Below are 25,700 nucleotides of genomic sequence, written 5' to 3' on the forward strand. Positions count from 1 at the left end.
AATTAAACTTTTATTTAAAGGAGTTTAAGGTCAAATAATGAATCAACACAGATGACTTTCCTACCTAAACAGCACTTATTTCAGCAATCCTCCATTTTTTTTTTTTAAAAAACTACTTTTCATATTATTAAAGGTAGCCTACATTTTACCCATAGTACTGTATTAGAAAGGATATCTGAATGTATATCGCGGAAAACACAGACAAGACTGAAAAAGCAGTTTCTGCTCTTGCACTCCTCTTTAAAAGAAACTGCTGTATTAGAAGCCAAAACAACTGTTGTGTTTGATAGAACAACATGTCTATATGCTGCCATAGCAGATTCATGGCGCATGAAGCCCCCAAACTATTTTTAATTTGTCAGTTTTACCTTGAAAACCCCCGTTTACAGACTTCGCGCAACCGCTTTTGTTTCAACCCAGCCGTAAAATGAAGGTAATTAATTATATTTATTATTCAAAATGTCCGTCCTTTTTAGCTTAGAATCATTATTTGATGTCTCATATTTCGTTTAAAAGAAAAAAACGACTTTGAAAAATTAATCACTCGCATATTTTTAACTTTTAAACAAATTATGTCACATGGAAAAAAATGACGTCTGTAAAAAAGTCACGGATATCTACCTCATAACTATCGTTAATTGTATTTTTTTTTTGTTACGGTCGCATTTTTTCCGATATTTTAGATGATAAATAATCGACCCAAACAAAAAAAATTTGAAAAAAAAAGTTTAAAAGGGTAAATATATGAAAAAGAAACTCTCGACCACTCCTCGATGTCTGCGATTTCTGCATCGCGACCCCTGTTAAATTACCATGTTTCACCCATAAAATCCCCCAAAAATCCAGCTGTGGCCATTCACAGCGGTGTCTTGACACTCAGTGATACATGCTACGTGGAGTTTTTGGATCAAAACAAGGTAAGCACTCGATAATATCTCGTTAAAGTTATGGCGTCTGTAATTCTGCTCTCGCGTGCTCTCGCCTCCAGATGGGGTTTTGCTGTTTAAAAAACATTAAAAAAAAAAAAAAAAAAAAAAAGCCCTCCTGTTCAAAATTTTTATTCCCCCAGAAAATTGAGATTTTAAGCTTTCCAATGATGTATCACACATGCATATCGGACAATTTTGAAAGTTGGCTAAATTGGGGGTCTCAGAGCGGAACTTCAAGTCACCTGAGTGTTTTCCGCCATATATAATTTTTTAAAAAATTTGCTTTGAGATTTGACGATTACTTCATATTCTTAGCAAAAACAAGGGTATGCTTTAAACTAGGAAAGAGAATATAGACAAGAAAAACACAGGAGTGGACCTAATATTTTATCGTAAATATATTACATAAAAACATAGCAACAGTAAAGTACAAAACAATAAAGAAAGAAAATAATCACCAACTGTAGAATTACCCAAAAGTTAAGGATTTGCTGATAGTAATATTTAATGAAAACCTTTAATGATATCGACTCAACTGTGTTAATGCATAGAGGGCAGAGAAATCGACATCCTTTAAAAACAGCCATTCATTTTTTTGTAAGAGAACAGCAGATTAACAGTAATTTCATTCTAAAGACAAAAATCTTTCAATTTTTGTGAGTAGTTCATTACTCATAAACAAAAATGGCAGTAAAATGCAGATGAAAACCAAAAGTTAAAACTTTTATTTTTTACATGTAAAAGATCAACTTCTGTTATCAGTTCAGCATTGTTTAAAAGAAAACTACCAAGCAGTAGGCTATCAAGTCCTTCAACTCCAGCCAGGTCCAGGATCATACTCCTTTCTTCTTTGGTGCGACTCCTGCATACTTAAATACAGCTGTGTTTGACACTCCAGCCACGACGCCATCTTGTGGTATCTTAGTGATAAGGAACTATGTTGAAGTGAATCAATAGACAAGTTTCCGAGGTACTTCCGCTTTACTTCCTTATGTCTGCAAGCAACTTCCGGTTTCAAATTTTTTACTATTGACTTCAATGGCGCTGGAGTGGCATCACTAACTAAAAACCCTGAAAAAAAGAGATTGGGAAATACCGCATCCTTCTGCCATCTCGACATGGGGAAGACAACATTAAGAAATGGCCGAGGGTGACCACAAGTAAAATATTATTGTATTTTATTGACTATGGCAGTGGATGTAAACGCCATCAGGAACCTGAAAAGCTCCGAGGCATTCCAGTACCTGCAGTGTGTGCGGTGCTCAAAAAACACTAAAGCTTAAAATCTTGAATGAATGAAACGACTTATTGCCTTTGATATTGTTATTACGATGATGATTGTAATTATAATGATCTTTAACCCATAAGAACCAACGCAACACTTACTGTACGTTGATGGACATACTGTATATCGAGACTACGTCGTTCTACCCGGGGGCGGCCGGAAGGCTGTGGCTGGAGGCGGCTCGCCTCGTGGCGGACCGTCAACTAGATCCCGAGATCCAACAACGAGCGTTTTAACTGCAGCAACTAAGCCTGAACGATATATCGTTTAAACATCGCCATCGCGATGTGTGCGTGCGCGATAGTCCCATTGTGAGGACGTGCGATAGTTTTTATTTATTTTAATCCACATACGCCCTGCTTTCTGCTCTGTGCAGAGCCTCACACCCTCCCTATCCCAGCTCTTTGAACCTCACAGTCACTGCAGCACTTGCTTATTAAAGTTAACGATACTGGTATCTTTGATCTTGCCAAAGAAGCGGACATCACAGCACAGCAGCTGTCAATCATCGTTTAACTGGTTAAACAGTTTCTGCAAGGAAGCTGCTTTGGAATGAATGTGTGTGCGTGTGGAGACGTTTGAGACATAAATTAAATGCCAGAAGTGATCATGAGGAGTTTGTAATTTCTACATGTCCACCAAGAGTCACAGCTAAGGTAGATAAACGGAAGTATTTAATAATGCCAAGCATTTTTCTACTACAGTACTTTATTCTTGTTCAAAAATGATTTGGTTGGACAGTTATGTTTAAAACTGATCATAATTATTACATTTGAAGTGCTTAAAACCATTTATTAATATGTATATACATTTTTTAAAATCATACTTTGGGGAAAAAAGTGAGAAAAAAACATGCCTGATATGTATCTCTTTCCAATGCTAAATCTGAATAAATACATTGAGCACACACACAAAAAAATAAAAATTTGGGGTGGCGGGGTGCGCAACTTCGCAGTTTTTCACTTATCGCGGTGGGTTTTGGTCCCCATTAACCGCGAAAAATGAGGGATCACTGTACACTGGTCATTGTGAGTCATCCAAGTCTTTCCAAACAGTCAATCAAATCATCTACACAACATCAACTATCACAAGTCATCTAGTGAAAATTTCTTTAAAAAAAAAAAAAAATAAATAAAAAAAATTTTAATATCCAAATATAATATCGCAAACTCCCCCAAAATCGCAGCAATAGTTTTTTCCAATATCGTTCAGGCCTAGCAGCAACTTTAAGATACGCTATTGAAGCTGGAATTACAGAGAACAGCGGGAGAAAGCCTGTCTGGAGGCCTTAATGTCGGGTGAAAGTTTGCCAGGCTCCGGAGCTCTGCTGTCTGATATCAAATTCTCAAATAATATTTTTTCGAATAATTTTATAAATTGTGATTTATTGACCTGTTTTGCACATGCATCAATCGTTTTAAATAAAACAAGAAATGAAATCATGTTGTTAAAATGTTTTATTGCGATCAATATCTGCAGTAATGAAAGACTGACATACTTTTTTTGTTTATTTGTACGTACCTTGTAGTATTTCCTTGTAACAACAAAATCTGTGGCAGCCCTTCTGCATTCAGCAAATGTAATATGTAGTTTCACCTCATTTTGGTCACACAAGTGGCCGGTGTATCAATCTATACCTCACGCAACACAGGTTGACAGGTTGTTATAATTTTGTCCACGAATGATCAACGAAGTGATAAGAACAATCATACAATTTCATCTACGTCGTGCTGAATCCATTTTTGGAGATTCCGTGGGTTCCTCTGGCTTGATTTAGCAGTTTTAACATTGTCAACACACTGCTTACTTCAACCGCAATTCATGTTGTTCTTTCTCAACCGGAAGTTCGGAGCAGACATTGTCCAAGATGGTGCCGCCCATATTTCGTTCAGGAAACTTGTCTTTAAACTTCATCAATCAATGTGCCAAACAAGAAGACTAAAAAAAATTGTATGTTTTATTGGGGGGAAAAATTGCAGTTGATTAATTTTGCTGGCATCAATAAAATGTCTTTACAAATTAAAATAACTGATGTATTCACATTCATTGGTTGTAATTCTTCAATGGGAGTCATTCATAATACCCTCCTTGACTTTACGGCCCTGTATTTATAGCAGAGCATCTTAGTGCCTGTCCTTATTATCGCAGAGATCAGAGTGTACATGCCTTTTCAGGTTGGATTAAGCCGCTCTAGGAGGATCACCATGGAGCGAAACGTTTTCTTCCTCGTGTACAAAAGAGCCTCAATACTACAGAAGCAAAAAGACTAGAATAATTAATTTTAAATTTGGACATTTTATAGAGTGGGAATTAATTTGTGATAAAGAGAAGAACAGAAAATAGTTGAGATGTAGTATTGATTAAGACTGGCAGTCTAAAGAGTGCATCGAGTTATGGGTCTACAACAAGTGTGAGATACAGCATGGGAGCAGTGTTAAGCTGGTTTTCTACTCACTTTTACATTCTGGTGCTGGATACAGCCTGCACTTTGATACACAGGAAAGTAAGTATTACATTTACACACATTTTAGGCTTGTGCAGAACTGGTGCATTAATCTTAAATTTGTAATTTGATAAAGCGGTCAACATGATGTTTAAATTGTTTGGAACTAATGATGAGAAAACATGACTGTTGCACTTGGTAATTTTTTACATTTTTAAATGTACAATTTAAACCTAGGATTTCCCCTGAATGTTCTTAAACACACTGTTGACACTGAGAGCTTATCTGCCGGTGCATATTCATTTTGTTCCTGTTCTGGATCATTTTTACCTCTGTAAAGTTTATTCAGACACTAAACCATCAAGTTTAGGCTTATTCTCGTGCAATAATTTCTATGGAATCTTAACAGGATTACTGCACTATTCTTTCATGTATTTTTTTATCTCCTCAGCCTAAAGAATCCCTTGAAGAACCACCTCAACTTTTTAAAGGATGTGGACTAGAAGATTGTAGTTTAGGCGATAACTTCTTCAAGCTGAGACATAAAACGACAGAAGGAGTTTGCCCTCATGAATACAGTACCCACTCAAGGGAGACCCACACAATTTCAGATTCAGGTCTTCATCCTGAGGTGGAGGATTCTCTCAATGCCCTGGTGGTACTTGAGGACATTCAGGTTCAGCCTGCGACTTCTGGCAGTTTCTACGTTGGTCAAAGTAAAGCCAGACGAATAAAATCACTATCACTTCAACATAACCAGAGAAAGGTGTTTTCCACCTGTGTTGAAAAGCACAGGACTAGGAAAAAATACACAGAAACACCTACTATTCCTTTGGAATCCAGCACCAGAGACATGCGGTACGCAGATAGCCAAGCCTACCCAATTGCAGAGAACCCAATATTAGAACAAGAACAACAACAATCAATTACCAATCAAGTTTACTTTGGACAATGTGGAATAACGGAGGCATATTGTTTACATGTACAAAGAGCAAACAGGCCGGGCACTTTGAATTCAAAGGTAACTATCTTTCTTAAACATTCATAAAGAACTGTTTTGAACATTGTAATTCCACTACGGAAGTAGTTGAATACCTTTCCACCCCTTTCTCTAAGTTGATGACATACAGTAGCAAACTTTAGTGTTGAACAAATATGTTTCTGATTCTGACAGATTAGAACAAGAGTCAGTACCAGACCCAATAAGGCATTTGGACGGTTATCTCTCAAGGATCATTGTTTCTCACAAAGCACCCCAGTTGGTCTGGACTGTATGGGATGGAGAAGATGCATTTCAAACTTCCGTGAGTATCTGTTCATTCATTCTATTGCTAATTTTGTCTCAAGTTTGCTTCTCTGGTTTAAATAATGGATAGTAGACCTGTTGACCATATAAAACTAAAGAACACCATTTTTTGTTCAGTTTGTTCAGTCTCACAGTTATTTTTAACAATTCTTTAAGTGTAGAATCCAAAATCGGTCTGTTTTCCCTATCACATTATCAGGTTTTTTCCAACTTTTGGATCCTTCTTAAAAGAATATTAAAAATACTGTACTGAATATATGAGCTTTTGTTATATCAAAAATCAAAATATTGAAATACCAAGGGCGTTGGTTTGGTCTTAATATTGGTAGGGACGATATAACAGCATAACCTGCATGTACATTTTTTGCTGGGGTTGGGTCATTATTAAGACCAGAGTACTGAAAGGCTTTTTCTCATGAATATGAACCTAGGTAATGAAAAGGCTAAATGATCGATGCAAAATAAATCTGTATTGACTTGTACCAACTTTCACACTGCAGTTTATAATATCTTAATCTGATAATTTTTCTTAAATCTAGTCGAATAATTTCCTCCATCTTGTTATGAGTGTAAAGACTAGTTAACAGATTAATATGTCAGATTATTCCACTTAAATTAAGTAAATATTATTATTTGTTCATATTAAGCTCATACATCTAAAAGTTGGTTATTTTTCACCCAGATCCAGAAAAAATTGCTTTTAAATAATGTTTTGAATAATATCTATTCTTGAATTAAGAACATTTCTGACAAACAAGCTTTTTTAAAGCTTAAATATACAAACATTTTGCTTAAAATAAGTCTGTTAAGCTTATTTTCAGCTAGCTATTTTTCTTATTAAGAAATCTAAGTGAGTAAAATTTACTTGATGCACTGGCAGATCATTTGACTTATTTCTAATAAATTCCTTTGTATTCCGTGTAAATCTAACTAGTTTTAAGTAGGTGTGTTTTTCCAGTGCTTATGTGTTGGTTCAGGTGTTACACCGTTCGATTCAAACCTTTGTTTTCAAAAACTACTAAAGAAACATTTTGACCACTCAACATCGGTTAAATAAAGAAATTAAATATAATTGAAAACATTTCATAGTCAGGGAATGACAAAAATAAATAAAAATGGAACCTTCCTTCCGGTAAAACACTACTGCTTTTGTCCACAAGCACAGCCAAACTCAACAACAACAACAAAAAAGCTCCTTAATACCCCATAAATAAAATAAATATAAAAAATTGGGAAAAGGGGGTGATCCTCAGTTCACTACATAATTAACACTAACAGTCGAAAACATACAGGAGGATATTTCTCTCAAAGCAGCTTCCTACTCGAGTTTCGGAAATTCACACAGATTAATGTTATGCTAACTCTGATTCAGGTCAGACTTTCAGTAGCAAGATTAGTGTTGTGTTTCCCACCTCCCGCTACAAAATTGACACCTTTTTACATTACTTACAGTAGCTGCAGCTGGCCGAAACAAAACTTCTAATGTCCCTCCTCTTCGAAGGGGGCGGAGGAAGTGGAATGTTGTCGACATGTTGAATTTCTGTGTCGGAACTCGGGGCTGGCTGCGTGTGGGGGGGTCAAGTCATCAGTCAATGAAACGTGTGTTTGAGGAAAAAAATGGGCTGGCACATTCAGCAAGTGAAAAGGGGTCAATATAAATCCGGACATAATGAAAGTATTCGAATTCAAGTCATAATGGTAGGGTCAATTCTATCCTTACAACATGGGGAAGACAATCTAAATGACCTATATAATTGAAGTCATTATATAAAGCAAATAAGGTTGCTTAAAAGTTGGTGGGGACAATCTGAGCATCCTGAAAAGTTGGTAGTGTTATGTCCCTACCACCCCTATGCAATCCTACACCCTTGTGAAATATATTTAAATATGAAAGAAACGGGCAATACTACAATGTTTATTTTAAACAATTATGTTTTTACAAAGGATATGGTTACTGTACTCGTAATCACTATATAATTGTATATAAGTGTAACAACGTAGTAAGTGCTATAGGTAAACTGTGAAGAAAAAATATGAAGATTTTTTTTGCAATAAGCATGTCTATTTTAGTTTTTAATCATCAGAAATATCAGATTTTTTTTCAAATAGTTCTCTACTGTGATTTTTTAAAAATGCATTAATCCTACAACGTGCTTTAAACACAACTTATCAAAAGATACATATTATCTTATAATATATTAACGGGTACTTCTCTGTGCCCGTTTTCCCTCTACACATTGCAATGAACAAACAACAACACTGAGGCATAATGGCTGCAGAGTGTTGAACAGTGGGTCTCAATAGGCAGCCCCCAAGCCGCATCCGGCCTGCTGGTTGCCCATTTGTGGCCCCAGGAACTGTTAATGCTTTTTCACACTGCACTAGCACAGCGCAGTTTGCTGTCGACCAACCTATTCATCGTGTATGTGCACCTAGCTGCGGCTGCTGCATGGGTACAAGGTTGGTGCTGTGAAAACTATATGTTGTAAGTGTTTTGGCGTGATCAGCATAAGGTTTGTTTATTTGGACTTGTTTCCATGCCAATGATACATTAGGATTAACCCACTTCATCCCAAATTTTCCCCATTTAAACATCTAAACTAGGCGTCATTAGTAGCCCTATTAAGTAATCAATAATAAAAAGGATAAAAAAAAAAAAAAAAAACATTAAAATATGCATTTTGGTCACTATTGTGACTAGTCTGTTGAAATGGGTTAATAAAGATATGAAAATTAAATCAACAATGTATATACACACATACACATGCACACACCACACATTCAATTGCCAGTCATTGACATAATTGTGCCTGCCTCAGAAACCCCCTGTGAATACCCCGGTGATGTCATCCTATACTGTAGAATTAGAGAACAAGAGGAGAGGGGAGTGAGTGTAGCGGTAGCGAGAGAGGGCAGTGTGCAAACAGGGTGGAGAGAGAAACAGAAACAGGAGGCGAGAGCGCGATGGAAGCAAGGACGCCTTGCTATAACTCTTGTTATGTGCACAGGAGTAGAAATATTCAAGCCGACAGCTAAAGCTTACCTCAGCGAATAGCGCAGCCTAGTCTCTCGTCTTCTCGCGGTCTCCATGGTGGCAGAATAAACGACTTGCTCAGCCGCTGTGCTTCATTTTCTATAGCTCACTACAATTCCCTCCCTTGTTGTTTGTGTCCGCATCAAAATGCGAACCCATCAAACGTCAGAAGGGAGTGCACCCCTGCCCAAGGACAGTTGCGTTAGCAGCGGAAGCTCAGAGGAGTCGCCAGGGTCTGACTTTAACGGAGCATCCCTAACAAGCGGAATGGTGGACAGCATGGTGGACACTGGTCTCGGGGTTGGTGGCTGTATCAGGGGATATGATGGTAGCCTCAGCGGCACTTTGAGGGGTGTCCTATCTCGGTACTGGAGCTTGGAGAGTCTCCACTCCACCACAGGTAAATGGCGATTGACCTTGCTCTTTTAATATTTGTTCAAATTTTCTATCATAAGTTCTGTCTCATCTTTTACCCTCATCTACATCATCGTGTCGTGATGACTGGCGTGCGGCAACAGGTTGACATGTCATGAAGTTGAGAGTCTTCTGTGAGAATAGATGAACAGAGACACTGTCTTTCCTTGTCTGTTTTCAGACCTTCACAGTTTGGATTTTAAAGTAAATCTGGCAGAAAATGGCACTGAGTCGTTAAGGTCGCGCGCGGGTCAAGTCATGTCAGTTCATGTTAGGTTAGGACAGTGAATTGTGGGGATATGTTTCAGACCGACACACGATAGGAAAAAAAAATTCACATTCGAAAGCCAAAAGTTTTCCATTTCTCAACATCAAGAGAGAACACGTTCTAAGAATACTTTAAAAACTATCTTGTAACATCACTTCGAGGAATTCCAAAGGAATGATTCTTCTCCAAATAATTAACTTTTTTGCTTTCTAGCAAAAGCCTTGATGTTTTTTCTTTTAAAACTACCTGATACTTGGAAATATTCATAGTCCCTTCCAACTTGACTAATGTTCAATTCCAGTTGAATAATAACAGCTCTAGAGAAGGATGCTGTTGCCACCATGTTACAGTGTTTTCAGTGTTCTTTTAGTGATCAGTGCTGAGTTTGTTTTGGAATTTGTTTGCCAAAAAAGTGTTCATTCAAGTGTTGCACATGTCAGATGTTAGAAATTCCAGGGGAGGGGAGCAGAGGTTTTAGCAGTCTATAGAAAATCTAAAATTATTAATTTAAATTCTGATGTTATTGACAGTAGCTCACAAATACAGCTTTGAATAACATGCTCAACATGGAAAAATGTGTTACAAAGAGTTGTTTAGGCAATAAATACATGCATACAGTACATTCATGAAAACATTTTCTGCGTGAAAAACTAAGAGATGGATGGAAAACACAAAACGAAAAAAAAAACACCTAAAAAATATACTGTAAAGGCGCACTAAGGATCGCTCTCTAAGAATTTAGGTCATTGTAGAATAGAATGTTTCTTTGTTGACTTCATGCTCTACCTCTACTGATTTTAATGATGAGGAGAGGACTTTAAATTTGCATTCATTTTTCCTCGTTTTATTAGAATAAACTCACAGTCTAGATTAAAATGTTAAACCAAAAAAGAAAACATTTTTATGTAACCTTTTCCCAGAAGTGCATACTTGTGTTTTTCTTAGAATGAGGTTGTACAATCGGTTCTGCTTTTTTCTTGGTCTCTTATCTCTTGTTGTCCTGACCAAAAAAAAACCCACAAAAAAAAAAAACCAAATGGAAAAAAAACATGAAATAGAGAAATGTGAGAAAATACATTAGAAAAAAATATGCATGAGAAAATAAGAGTAATTACTCCTTCAGTCAATGAACAATGACTATACCCTATTGTTACAGTGCATGCATACTTGCGAAAATGATTCCATTTCATACATATCATTTTGGTAACGGACTAGAGTGCTTCCCGGCGGCGTTTGGCCGCCTCTCATTCCGCGTGGCTTGCTTGCCTCTACATGCAGAAGTACAGCCCAGAGTGTGGAAAAAAGTAAGTGCCCTTCAAGACAAGGAGGCATTTTAACTCAATGGGTCAGCAGTTCATGCACGGCACTAGTCCATAATCCTCTTTATAATCTATTATTTAAATTGAAGAATCAGAATCATTGACTTCTGCATGGCAATAGGTCCCCAAATAAATTTATTCACTACCATCCTCATTTTAAAGTGAAACCAGTAAAATCCCACCATATCACCACCCTTTCCTGCAGCAACTCAGGCAGTTGTTGGTGCTGCCAATGATGAGGTTTGACAGCATGATTATTTTTAGCTCTTTGATAGGTAGCCACGAAGTACAAACATTTCATAGGATGCTGTGATGAAACACAATCATAGCGCAGAAAAATTAGGTCTTCTTTCTTGCTTGAAACACATTATCGAGCCTTCCAGCCTTTACATCTATTTTTTGCAGGCCAGGAGTCTATTAGAGCGATATCGTTAGGTGGGGAAAGGGAATAGCCTCACTCTGGACAAATAGCCAGTCAAAATCAAGTACCATTTACGGAACATACAGTGGTATGAAAAATGAAAATCGAAACATTTTGGATTTTCTCACATTTCTGCATAAAATCACCATCAAATGTGAACTGATCTTTGTCAAAATCACACAGATGAAAAAACTGCCTGCTTTAACTAAAACCATTCACACATTTATAGGTTTTCATTTTTTAATGAAGATAGTATGCAAACAATGACAGAAGGGGGAAAAATAAGTAAGTTTTTAATATTTTCCCCCTTTGGCAACAATAACTTCAACCAGACGCTTCCTGTAGCTGCAGATCAGTCTGGCACATCGATCGGGACTAATCTTGGCACATTCTTCTATCCAAAACTGCTGTAGTTCAGATTCGTAGAATGTCTGGCATGAATCACTGTCTTACAGTCGGTCATGCCACAGCATCTGAATGGGGTTCAAGTCTGGACTTTGACCACTCCAGAACGTGCATTTTATTCTTCTGAAACCATTCTGAAGTTGATTTACTTGTTGTTACTTGTGTTTTGGATCATCGTCCATCCTTTCTTAGCTTTAGCTGTCTGACAGACGGCCTCAGGTTTTCCTGCAAAAGATCCTGATAAACTTTTGAAGTCATTCTTCCATTAATGATTGCAAGTTGTCCAGGGCCTGAGGCAGACAGTGGCACCTCCAGAAATTTTTCATAGGGGTGGCCAGATGGGGCCACTTAAAATCTTTTAATTATATTATTGCAGTAAAAAAGTCAGGGGAAAACTATCAGAAAGACTTAAGGACACAGTTACTGATATACTTAGATGTATTGTGTAATATTTGATGTTACTAATGATTTAATGTGCATAGTCCATAACTGTCCAGTCAATATTTTGAGTTCCACAACAATTCTGTTTTATTGTGTTACTTTGAGCGCCATGAAAGGTGGAAAAGCGCTATATAAGTTTAACACCATAACACCATAACACCATGTATACATTAGGCATAAGGTATACATTTAACAAAACAAAATAATTACAGGGGAAAAGCAGGTGCTGGCAGATACAAATAAAAGCAAGTACAGAGGCAATCATATCTTAACTGGATATTTCCCAACACAATGGTAATGTGACACAAAAATAATTATTACTGAATGAACAAAACATAAAAAGTACTTCCCAACAGGGATCAACAGATTACCATTCTATACCGTATATGAAATGCATAACTGATGCTACAACAATCAAACGATATACTGGCAAGTGGGGTGGTCAACAAATATATAGGGGGGGGTGGCGCGGCCACCCCTTGCCACCTATGGTGGCACCACTGGAGGCAGAGAAACAGCCCCAAATCATGATGCTTCCTCCACCATGCTTCACAGTGGGGATGAGGTGTTGATGTTGGTGAGCCGTTTCATTTTTCCTCCACACATGACGTTGTGTGTTACTCCCAAACAATTCAACTTTGGTTTCATCAGTCCACACAATGTTTTGTCAAAACGTCTGTGGTGTGTCCAAGTGCCTTTTTGCGAACATTAACTGAGCGACAATGTTATTTTTTTTAGACAGCAGTGGCTTCCTCAGTGGAGTCCTCCCATGAACACCATTCTTGGCCATAGTTTTACATATAGTTGATGTGTGCACAGATATATTGGGCTGTGGCAGTGATTTCTGTAAGTCTATAGCAGACACTCTAGGGTTCTTTTTTCCCCCCTGAGTATTCTGCGCTGAACTCTTGGCGTCATGTTTGGTGGACGGCCACTCCTTGGGAGAGAAGCAACAGTGCTCAAGTCTCCATTTGTAGACAACTTCTCTGACTGTCGATTGATGAACATCCAGACCTTTAGAGATGGTTTTGTATCCTTTCCCAGCTTTATACAAATCAACAATCCTTGATCGCAGGTCTTCAGACAGCTCTTTTGACCGAGCAATGATGCACATCAGACAATGCTTTTCATCGAGACAATTCTTACCAGGCATGTGTTTTATCGTGGGCAGGGCAGCTTTAAACCAGTCATCAGCGATTAGGCACACACCTGACTTAAATTGTTTGGTAAAAATTGGTTTCAGTTGCTCTTTAAGTCTCCTTAGACAGTTCACTTACTTATTTTCCCTTCTGTCATTGTTTGCATGCTATCCTCATTAGAATATGAAAACCTATGAATGTTTGGGTGGTTTTAGTTAAAGCACACACTGTTTTCTCATTTGTGTGATTTTGACAAAGATCAGATCACATTTGATGGTGATTCTATGCAGAAATGTAAGAAATACTAAAAGGTTCAGATACTTTTTCATACCAGTGTATTATAATTTAAAAAATTCAGCTTTATCATGACGGTGAACTTTGACATGTATTTATCATGTAATTTACAGTATTTTGGTGTTTGTCATAACCTCATTACAGAAAAACGTTTCAACAGAAATCTTGTACAATAAAAACAGGTTTTATAATAATAAATACTTTGAACCAGAATTTCACTGATGAGTAAGAGGGTTGCATTGATTTTTGTGACACATTCCATTAAAGAACAAAAGGGGACTTATCTTACTAATTGTCAGAGCAATCAGCTTGATGATGTAATTACTGCGACAATCATGTCATCTGAGTCATAGAGCTCTTTTTTTTTTAAAGTCTCTTTCTGTACATGGCTAAAAAGGATTTAGAAAATATCCTCCAAACCAATATTGAAAAGGGATTTAAGGTAGTTATTACATTACATATCAATTGATAGAGTATTTGATGTGTACTACAGATTTGTTCAAACTGTAATTTGCCATGTTTCTCTCCTCTTGTCCCTGTGACCCCATTTCACTCAACAGCTGCTCTGCCTGATGGGACCTCCCACAAATACAGGTCTGGAGAAGAGCTTGGCAGTGAAGAAGACTTGTTGTATGAAGAGTTCTGCAGTTCTGTACACTGTTTTGGACATCCAGGAGGAGGTGGAGGAGAGCAGTTAGCTGTCAATGAGGTATTTTCTAATAATTAAATATTGAGAAATTTCATAGTAAATTTCCAGCAAGTGGTAACATGGGAATGAAATACTGTACTGCAGTTGAAGTTTAACTAAACAAATAAAAACAAACACTTTTGGCAAACTGGGTGAGAACTCCGTTAAACAGACAACATGAAGTGTCATGATGACTTAACTTCTTGAATGTTGCACAAGACTAAACTAAAAACCCACAAGCAATGTAGAAGCATAGTTTTTTCTATTCTCCTTTTCTTAACAGAAACCGTGTATGAAAGAGGCCACTGCTAAGCGATAAAATGGAACATGAATGAATGTGCAAATTCTCAATTTGAATGAGAATAACTAAAAGAATATACAGTGACAATACAGAAGTAAACAATAATGGGTCAATATCCCTATTACGTGCTTTTGTTGTCCTCATTAGAATCGCTATTACTAAAATGTAGCAGTATACAGTAATTAAACTCTGAGGTCTTATTTACTAAGTACTGTTGCCAAGTATTTGCACACAGACCAGGACAATCATAAGTAGGTATTTTAATGTATCCCCACACCACTCAATTTTATTAACACCACAACAGTTTTGTTGTCACATAAGTCATTTGGTTTAAAAAAAATGTCATTTTGAATTCAGGTATGTTAGTTTTTGTCAGGGACGCGGGCAGGCAGGCAGGATGTGTGGACCCAATTGCAGGGAAACAAAAAGCGAGGCAGATAGGGCGGTGCAAAAAATGATTTAATTAAGGCCGACAGAAAAAACAAAGTACAAACCAAAACTGAGGTGATTCCAAAAACACAGCAGCAAAGAAAACTCAGGTTACTAACAAAAGGCTGGGTATCAAAAAACTTACTTGGAACACGAGGGCTTGGAGAGACATAGACGCTGACACTGACATAGACAATGACGCAACAAGGAATGACAAGAAACTGGGTCATTATATACGCAGACAAGGGGTAACGAGACGAGGAACAGCTGGGTAACACAGGTGGATGTAGATTGCAGGATACACTGGGAGAACACACACAGGTGAGAGCAATGGGTAATCACAGGGACAAGTCACACTAGGAGAAACCAACACAAAACTTAACAGTTTTTATATTATGATCCAGGGCTCCAGACTAACATTTTTTACCTGGAGCACAGTGGCTCCTAACTTATAATTTTGGGTGCGCAAGCAGAAGATTCAGGGGTGCACACTGTAAATCGAACTGCAGTTTTCTCTAATTCTCATAGTTTAACCGATACTTTCATGATAAATGCATAGACCTACAAACTTATCCATCTATACTTTATTCTCTATCAGTTTTGACATCAACCAGTGTAATGTTTAGGAATTAGGTTAACATGGGAGTTTTGTTCTATTTCTGTCGCTGTCACCTGGCACTAAAACCAATCAGCAACGGATTTACTGATCGACAAATCACCGTGTTTGTCAACATGGAGGAGCGTATCATTTTGGCAGTGTGCGACTAGCACATGCTTTAAGAAACCTCTCGGCATGGTTTCCGGGACTTTAATAAAAAAGCAGCAGTATGTGAAGTTGTTGGCGCTCAGAAAAGTCAGGAAATTTTAAAATGCCCTCCAAATTCATAGCTAATCAGAGACGAGCGATGACGCACATGCAAAGGGCGGTGCGCCTCACTGTTGCTGCAGTCACGTCGCACCCCATGTGATGGCTTTCAGCTCAACGGCGATGACTTTTGCATTTCCCCATCGCTCATCGTGTATCGAGCCCCTGAGTCGGACTCAGACCCGGCGGCATGGGCGGGCATTAGGGGGCCGTGCCCGCCCTGAGGGACGGCTGTGCCCGCCCTAGCTCGATTAAACAGTACTGTGTAATTAAAAAAAAAATTTTTTTTTTAAATCTTCCACAAAAACACACACACACGGGGAGAATGAACCCTATATTCCAGTGTTTTTCAATCGATTGTGCCGCCGCCGCGAGAAATTATCCAATGTCGCTTTTTTTAACATCGTCGGGCAAAGTTGCAGTAGGAAGGAAGGAAGGAATGTGGAAAAAGTTCTCGGTTGTGTGCAGATGAGTCGTGTTGCGTTCAAGAACTGCTCGGATTTCTAGCCGTCAGCCACCTTGCTCTCCGTAACAATGTGGACCCCAGCACTTCTACTGTTCATTATTTGACTCGTCAAGTGTCGATATATACAAAAGTGTCCTTTCCATTTTATCCATATGTGACGACCGTTAATCCTCCCTCTTTGTTTTATTCCAACACATTATTGAGGACAGCTATGTGGGAGATAACTAGAAATCCGAGCAGTTCTTGAACGCGACACGAGCGGCTATCTAGCGCCATGGCGCCATACAAGCTTAAACTCATCTCCAAATGAACCCCCGTCGCTTCAGAACAAGTCGATGGATTATTTTGTACGCCTTCGTGAAAACACAGAGAAATTGGCAACTTTTTTGAGGAAAACTACAAAGGTAAATAAGAACGCCCTGAAAGCCAGTTACTTTGTTGCTAAATCCCAAAAGTCCCAAACTGTGGCAGAGACGTTAATACTACCTGTCTGCAAAGCCATTGTCAGCGAGACGACCAGCCCTGATGTGCTTAAATGCATTGCTCAAGTCCCCTGTCTGATAGTTTTTCAAGCCTAATTGCTAAACGTTTCACACTGAGTAAGTATAAATACTGAGAAATTATTTTATAATTAAATATACTATACAGAAAGTAATTTTGGAACATTTTGGTGTGGTGTGCCGCGAGATTTTTTCCAACGTAAAAACGTCCCGTGACTCAGAAAAGGTTGAAAAACACTGCTCTAGTCATCTTATCTTGATCTGTCGTCACAATCACAGCAGCGAATGTAGGCAATTTCTAGCCAATCACAGATAAGGGGGGCGGGCTGAGTAGCCGGTGCTGTGCCGAAAAATAGCCGCCCCGCGTGAAATGTCCCCCTCCGACGGGAACGCTTATTTATAACGCTTTATTGAGCGTTTATTTAATTTATTTGTTTATTTATTTTATTGTTGAGCGCCCACACGTCACTCGTACAGCTTTTTCTTACCAATCGATGGACATGGAAACGATTTTCTTATACCGTGAATATATGTATTATTTTACTCTGCTTGAACTAAATGTCATAACTGTGTGATTGTCATTGAGATATGGTCGTGAAAACCTGTAGACTAATACATTTCTGTTCAAAGATGGTTATGTGGCCCAGTCCACGATTTGTTAGTAAAATAAAGTAATAGTATTTTGTCTAATTTATTTATTTAAAAGTGATTTTACAGTCGTAAATCCATTACTGTAACGAGTCCATGAAAACATTTGATGTTTTCACCTCAATAAAGCATTATAAATAAGCGTTCCCGTCAGGGGGGACATTTCACGCGGGGCGGCTATTTTTCGGCACAACACCTGCTATTGTGTACTGCGATTGGATAGGGATTGCTCCGGTTACAGAAATGGCGATTGAGCGGCTCCTCCGTTGCTAATTCAAATTGGAATGGACATCCGTGTTTTTTTTTCAAGAAACTAAAGACGAACTCAAGCCATGACAAAGACGCGGCCGAAAGTCAACATGAAGGGATAGCGCTGCCACCTCCTGCAGTTTCACTGACTGACACTATCATCAGAAAATATAACGGGTAAAAACGCCACTGTTACGGGTAAATTTACATTGAAGAAGTGTGCCCCCCCCCAAAAATGTAATGCCCCCCCTGTAATTTCTTTCTGCAGCCGGGCTGGTCGGACTTAATCTCACTGTCAGTCTCATTTGTAACAGTGCCGGCGGGTTTGTTGGAAGGAAAGTAGTCACATGTTTTCCTTTTCGCCATTTTCGCAAGTGCAGTCAAATTTTACCGCTACCCCAAGTATTCTCGCAGTCGGCGTGATGTCACGATGACGTCATCTCGCATAGCAATGTGTCGCCATTTTGAGAAGGGGGCACGCACAGGTAAACATCCGTAGACAAACGTTGTCGGAAATTCATATATTTCAGCTGTGTTTTGCGTCTTTTTTTTCATAAAAACGTCTTAAACATGACTTATTATTATCACGAGTCACTGACGACAGATGCGAGGAGGCGATACAACTTAAAATTCGTGTGTATTGGTTTGCAAATCTGCCCATACAAAGTTGCAGCTGATTGCTGGATAAACAATCCAAAGGAATGGCCTGCGGTGGAATTCGGAAACATCTACAACTTCCTCATAAAGTCACCCAGTAAGTTGACCTTTATCAGTTACGTGGAATATGTACTGTGTGGAACTGAGAAAATTGGTAGTCTATACGAAGTGATTATTTCTGCCGTAACCGGTAATTCGCCTCCAAGTGTTATTTAGCCATGAACCGTGGTAGTAGAACTAAATGGGGTGTCATGAGGCAAGAACGCAGTGCATGAGTCACGCCACGGCAAAATAATCAATTCCCACCAGGCCAATAATATACCGATTGACCAATCAGAGCAGTTCACGGCAAAAGAAAAATAACGCTTTGTGAGTTGTCGGTTACGGTAAAAATAACCACTGCCTAGTCTATTGAATCCTAGCAGCTAACTGGGGCAAAAAACAATTGATTAAAGTTTACTCACCAGTACTAAAATGTCGGCTACAAAAGTAAATGTGCCTGGATTTAGGTTCCCACTGGCGAGAATGGTCCACGGAACAGTCTTTTTTTTTACTGTTCCTCGATTGCTTTCAGCCATTTGCTTCTCCTTTTCTTCTCACGAGGAACAATGAAGAACTTCAAATGCGGCTCAGAACTCTTCCTTGTGTTACAACCCGCAACACTGCAACTTTTAGTCATTCCAACGGAAAAAAAAAGACCGTAAATAAGACAGAAGTTCAACGCGTTTGTACTACCATGCACGAGAGAGCAACTGCTTGTGACTTGTGTTTTGCCCCCTATTCAAAATGGCGACGCTTTGTTGTGGCTGCTGACGTCATTAATTCCTGGATGTCTGACTGCGAGAATAACCCGCTCCACACATGTCCTGGCTCTACCTTCTTTTTCTTCTGTTGTATTTTCCCTTTCAAATCAGCTCGTGACATTACCACCAACTAGTGGATTTAACTGTGAAGGAGTTTGTCAGCAAAAAAAACTCCCTGCAATGTTACTGGTCGTGCATGTGCAAGTAAATGAAAAAAATACTCGCACTGGCTCTAATTTTAGTGGCAAAATGCGACTATTTGGTCGCTGTCTGGAGCCCTGTTGATCTACTTTATGTCCCTAAAAGGCTATTGGAATTGCTGTCCATAATGGGTGAACTGACCGTTTAAAAAAAAAACATCTGATGTTTTCAGTGACATTTCTACCAGCATTTCGTCTTTCTTCAGTAGAGGCTGATATGTTTTACAATTTTTATGTAGGAAGTTAGATGTTGTCAAGCTTAATTTGTCCACTCTGTAATAGTGAAATTATTAATTCAAATAAAAATCCTTCAGAGATGATAAATATATTTGTTGATAGTTCAAAGTCAGCATGCTAAATGAATGTGCTCATAAATGCTAACATTAGCTTAAAATGTGTCCATCCTGTCATTGTCCACCGTGTCGTTAAATACTGTTTGAACTCTGCCTGCTTGGTGGTCATTTGTTAAAAAAAGGTAGGATGTCGACTAATACCATGCCATATACTTACTACAATGAATGTGACATTGAATGGAAAATGTCTTGTTTGGTGAAATGGCACCAATTGGGTGATATTGACTCTAGTACAGTACATTAATGATACTAATGTTAAATGGGACATCATAAAGAAAATGCACTTTTTGAAAATGCTTCTCTACAAATGGTTCTCTTGAGTGCTCAACAGCCACACATTTCCAGACACTCTTGGTCTTCTTTTCTCATGTTTTCATCAATTTTGGAAGGATATCTGGTTCTTTTTTTTTTCATGATTGTGCCTTATTTTCTCAACATGATGACCGTCTTCACTGTGTTCAATGTTTTATTTTTCAGCTTTAGAAAATATTTAGGTTTTCTCTTGAATGAAAGTGAAGGTAAACAGGTAAGGTAACATAGTTCATATACGTACACCACAATGGGGAAATTTATCTTTTTAGTTACAACACATCCAGGAGGCATAAAGATAGTGACACTAAAGGGCAAGACAGGTCGGTTGGGAAACCTGCCAGTTTGCTATCAGCTCTTGCTATCAGCACTCTGAATCCTTGGATGGAATAGGAAAAACTAGAGGGTTTTTTGCGGAACAAAAACAACTTCCAAACTATGCTTCTGAGATCCCTCTGATTCTGTGGATGGTCTGTACAGACAGCATTCTGAAAATGTAGGACAAGCAAGTAGCCTGGCCAAACTGAACTCTCAGGGGGGAAGAGCCTTCGTGACAAGAAACAAATGATCACTCAAGTCAGCCATCCAGACAACGCTGTGTAAAAATACAACAAAGTTCCAGAAGCATGCCTATGTGCATATAGCTCTATTTTTGAGTTCACTACATCACACAAGAAATAAATTCACATACGGACAGGGACGTTTTTTGAGAGTGAAGATAACACCTGTATGTTTCATGATTTTAAAGCAGTGGTTCTTAACCTTGCTAAAACGTACCGAACCCCACAAGTTTTACATGTGCATCCACAGAACACTCGGAATTAGATTTCAAATTTAGTACTGCTATATCTAAGCCAGGAAGCTAATATCCAAGCAAATTCCGGTTTAGATTTCTTCGCATTTGACAGAATGTTTTTTGAAACAGATCAAAATTTGAGTCCACGCTGCTCCTAGGTCTGTTATACATTTCATGTCAAGTGCGAGTCAACCCACCACTGAGCAAACCAGTTTCTGCTACAATCAGATGGAGGACTAGCAATTGAAAGAAATGGAATAAAGCAAGAGTGTCAACCACATTTTGTTTTGCAGGCCACATTTAGGCATTCAGAGCTCACGTAGGCTGGACTAGTGTACTTTGGACCAATCGAGTTAACTCACTGGCTGTCATTGCCGGTACTAGATATCCAATATGCGAATGATGCGCCACTCCCAGCCAAAATGGACATCTAGTTCCGTCTGCGGGACTACAACATGGGTCACTGCTGGCCTTTCCTGTTTAAGTAAATTGGACATCTATCGTTGTCAATGGAAGCTAAAGAGTTCATTTTAGCTAACTTCTTAGTTATTTTTGGGATACTTATGGATCAATTCCTGTACATTTTGGGGTATTTCCAGGTTATTTTCTGTTGATTTCGGGTCATTTCCTGTTGGTTTTAGTGCATGTCTGGGTCACTTCCTTGTTACCTTATTAGCAGCCCTTGTTTGGGAGAGGTTGAATGAACATATGTGACTGCAGACACAAAAGTGACCCAAGTATATACAGTATGCACTCGATCATAAAAAAACAAATGTCAAATCTCCAGACAGTGCAAGTGTCAAAATAAAAGCATGTGATTAACTATGAGGGCCGTATGTTTACACGAATGAAATAAATGTAAATTGGGGGCAAACCTGTCCAAAACCTGGTCTAAAATGTCAGTTTGTATAGATTTAGTCAGTCCGTGTCTTACTTGCATAACCCCTGACACTTTCTCACCGAACCCCTGGGGTTCGATCGAACCCAAGTTAAAAACCCTTGTTTTAAAGCCTTTTTTTGTGCTATGGTATTTTCACACTAATTCATATTTGGCAGCCTTGTTGACAAGTCTTCTCTATACGTCAAATTCATTAGGCATATTTTCACTTTCCAAAAATTTAAAATGCAAATTTATAAACCGTTGTAAATGTGCACATGCACAAGCGATTTCCTTGGAGATCAGTTCATTGTTCAGCTCCACTGCCCCCCATTTATATGCCTCTCTGCCCAACAACCCACCCCCACTCCCACCTCTCTACTTCAGGGGTTGCTAAGGCGCAGCCTCAGCCGTTCTGGTATCCAATGTACGCTCACGTACTCTTCATTTTGATTGGCCGCCGGCTCTGCAAGGGTGTGCACAGAAAAAGAAAGGACAGGAAGGCAAAAAAGGAAAAAGGGCGATCCTGGATGGCTCAGGCAGAGCTTTTGCTACACGACCACAGAGCATCCTTTTTACTTGGAGAAACTGGGTGGGTACAACGAGCGATCATTTTTGTATTTTTAATATTTTGGTATGAATGGAACTGGAGAAGGAATACCACCCAGAAAACAGGAAGATGGACAATGAGACGATATGAGCGTAAACAGTTGCAGCATCCCCTTCTGCTTGTCCTGATATTTTGAGCATCGAGAGGAAAACAAGGAAAAGCGGTGCAAGAAGAGAGACAAAAAAAGGAGGGGCTGTTGGGTACATAGCATAGTGAAAGCCACAAATAGCTCCACAACAAGCATTTTCTTTCAAAGCCTTCACGAGCAGGCCGGGGGTCCAGAGAACGTCGGCAAAGTGGCAGGAGGAGAAGAAGAGGAGGCATTGGCCACAACCGAGAGGGAGAAGAGAGAGGTGCAGGAGGCCAACGACAAAGACATACAAGAAGAGGGAGGTGAGGACGCGGTGTGGTGTGGAGGGTCGGTGCTGAGGGGTAGTCGACGGAGGAGGTTTGGGGCCCTGAAGCTGGAGGAGGCAGACACCACAGAACTGATGGCGCGAGGCAGCGGTTCGGGTAGGTGGAACAGGCAGAAGATGGGATTTGTCAACACCGTGCTGCGCTGCAACCTCCCTCCAGAGACACAAAAAGTGGTTGTTTTCTTCATCATGATGCTGCTCATCATCATCAATGTAGTGCTCATGTTCCTGTTGGCTTTCCAGTAGAACAAGGACCACACCTCGTGCTTTTCTCATAACCAAAACAAGAATGTTTCCATTATAAATATACTTTTTAAAGGAGCCTTTTCTGTGATTCATGGGTGCCCAAAATGATAAAACACACATACCCCAAAGAGAAGATTCTTTTTTTTGGAGGTAGGATGAAGTGTGTTTTTGCGCAAAACACACTTGGGAGTGTTTGGCCAATCTGTTCTATTCTTTGCCTGTACACTTAACATATTTTTCAAAGGCAGATGTTTTCCCATGTTCATACCTTTCAGAGCTGCTAAAATATAGAACACAAAATTGTGGAAGAAAAATGTATCAAAGTTAACTGCTGAAAACTTTTTAATGATCCTATGCTGTTATTTGCTAAAAAAAAAAAAAAAAAAACATAAAAACAAAACCTTGCCGATTTGCTGTTTTTGTGCTCTGTGCCCAGGCCAAAGCAATACAAGTATTACTTTTGGCGCCATCTTGTGGCTTTTTGGTGCCAAGGAAGGAATGTTGAAGTGAGTTGAGGAGCTTAGTTTCAACAAAAGTAGTGCTTTGCTTCCCTCTTGTGGCAGCTTTGTGCCATGTAACTACAGTGGTCCCTTGAGATAGGAGGTTAATTCGCTCCTTGTTTGTATCTTAAATTCCTCTATATATCAAGACAAAACAACAACAATGGCGTCTCGAAAAACCCTGAGGCACTCTGATCTCAAGGCATCACTGAATATTGAAGTAGGTTGAGTTTTATAACGTCATTGCTGTCATATTTTGAGTGTGGCATCGATTTTTTTGCACAGTTTTGCTTGTTCAGTACCTGAAAAACAATTTGAGTCACTTTACACATCCAGCCAATTTCTTTGCATATTTTGGTCCTTCTGTGACAGAATTTCATGTTAACTTACAAGGCATGTCAGAAAAGGCTTGCGAATGGTGTCACAACATGCATTTTTGTAATCCAAACTACAAGTTTCTTCTTCAATGTGCCTGTTCACAATGCCTGCAGCATCTAACAATCCCTGGCCAGGAAGACTTGGCATGCTGGAGCAACCGCCTTACTTACCAGACCTGGATCCGCATAATTACACACTTTCCCAAAATCAAGGGGGTTGGCAAGAGGACCCATTTTGAAGACATGGACATTGATGGCAATGTTGACTGACCTGGAGGAATCCATCCAGGAAGTGCATGAAACCATGGCAGAGAAGGCAGGAGAAGTGCAATAGACTCCAGGGGGATTACGCCGAAGGCGAAAACTTGTAATTTTCAGTTTGATTTTAAACAGATCTTGTGTGACACAAGTTCTTAAACATTTCTGACAAACCTTGTATATAAGAAATTCCACCTCAATGTCTTATTTAACAAGCAAAACCCTCAATTGCATTTTCCAAGACACTGCAAATAGACACTGTTATTACTCAGTAAACTTATAAGAATTGCTGCAAACCAATTAAAAGTTTTCTGGGAGATACATTTTTTCTTTATTCACTGGTCTTGGGCTCAACAGCTGTATGTGTGCTTAGTGAACTTTCACTTTGTCCTTCAAAATGTGTGATACATCAATGTATTTGTGAGACTGACAGAGAAGACAAATCTTCAAATTGATTTCAAAATTTGTTTTATGTTATGAAACAATAATAAAAAAAACAGTTTAAAACTCTGTTGATTATTTTGTTTGAGTATTACATTTAGGTAGTTTTGATATACAGTGGTACCGCTACTTATGAATGTCTCTGCATACAGAATTTTCAAGTTAAGACACGGCTCACCAGGAAAATATTGCCTCTTGTTACGAAAGAAATTTCAGGATACAAAAGGCGAAAAAAACAGTATGAGAGTTTACTGATCGTAACATTGCTTAGCATTCCTTGCATCCAATTCGTTAAGTGCACAACTCTGATTTTATGTTTGTTGTGCAAAAATCTAACATGTATTTGTTACATCATTTGATGCATTTTTATGCATTACAAAAGAGTTGCGTCTGAATTTTGTGGAGCTTAGAACGCATTAGTGCATTAACATGGAAAACACGTCACTACTTTTCAGGTTACAAAACTACTTCCAAAAACAATTAATTTTGTGAGTAGAGGTACCACTGGATTACAAATAGTAAATTCCACACACAGCAACCTCTTTTGGAAAAAGTTGTAGATAAGGTGAGTGTACAAGATATGTAAACTTTGTCTTGCCTTAGAATCTCAAAATTATTATAAAGAATGTTCATTATGAAGTAGTTATGTTCAGGACTAGTATTTGGACAGTGACAGAGTCCTTATGATTTTGTCTCTACACTAAGAGATATAAAATGATATACATTACTTCAGATTTAAGGGGATTTTCGGGTTTATTTGAAGAAGCTAAACAAAAATGATTTTTCGCTTATTGTTACAGCCCGGTCTGGGGGAATCAGGATGTAACAAGCATCGGTGCTCCTCCCGTCCAACCCTCACCCAGAAAGGCCAGCGAAATCACTGCTTCAAGAGCAGTTTTTCTTTATTTGCATAAGAGGGAGAAATATGCCAAAACAACAAACAAAACAATCTAACAAAACCCTACCTTCCCTAACCAAAAGAAAAAGGGCAAATTAAAGATGTCACCACCTAA

General features: G+C 38.8%; 1 protein-coding gene across 2 annotated transcripts in view; it reads left to right on the forward strand.

Moving 5' to 3' along the window:
- The first annotated feature begins 78 nt into the window (after nt 1-78).
- The window catches only part of arhgef4 (Rho guanine nucleotide exchange factor (GEF) 4), a 36,352-nt gene continuing 10,730 nt past the window's right edge, over nt 79-25,700 (forward strand). The window contains exons 1-4 of one of the 2 annotated variants that reach the window (XM_057824534.1): nt 79-4,717; nt 5,109-5,678; nt 5,832-5,961; nt 14,259-14,407. In XM_057824534.1, coding sequence (XP_057680517.1) covers nt 4,637-4,717; nt 5,109-5,678; nt 5,832-5,961; nt 14,259-14,407 — 930 coding nt within the window. In that variant the 5' untranslated portion in view covers nt 79-4,636. Of the gene's footprint in view, nt 4,718-5,108; nt 5,679-5,831; nt 5,962-8,827; nt 9,398-14,258; nt 14,408-25,700 lie in introns of those variants that run through there. The other variant, XM_057824535.1, reaches the window with a different exon arrangement.

Source organism: Corythoichthys intestinalis, chromosome 20 (genome assembly GCF_030265065.1).
Source record: "Corythoichthys intestinalis isolate RoL2023-P3 chromosome 20, ASM3026506v1, whole genome shotgun sequence".
Classification (NCBI taxonomy): Eukaryota; Metazoa; Chordata; class Actinopteri; order Syngnathiformes; family Syngnathidae; genus Corythoichthys; species Corythoichthys intestinalis.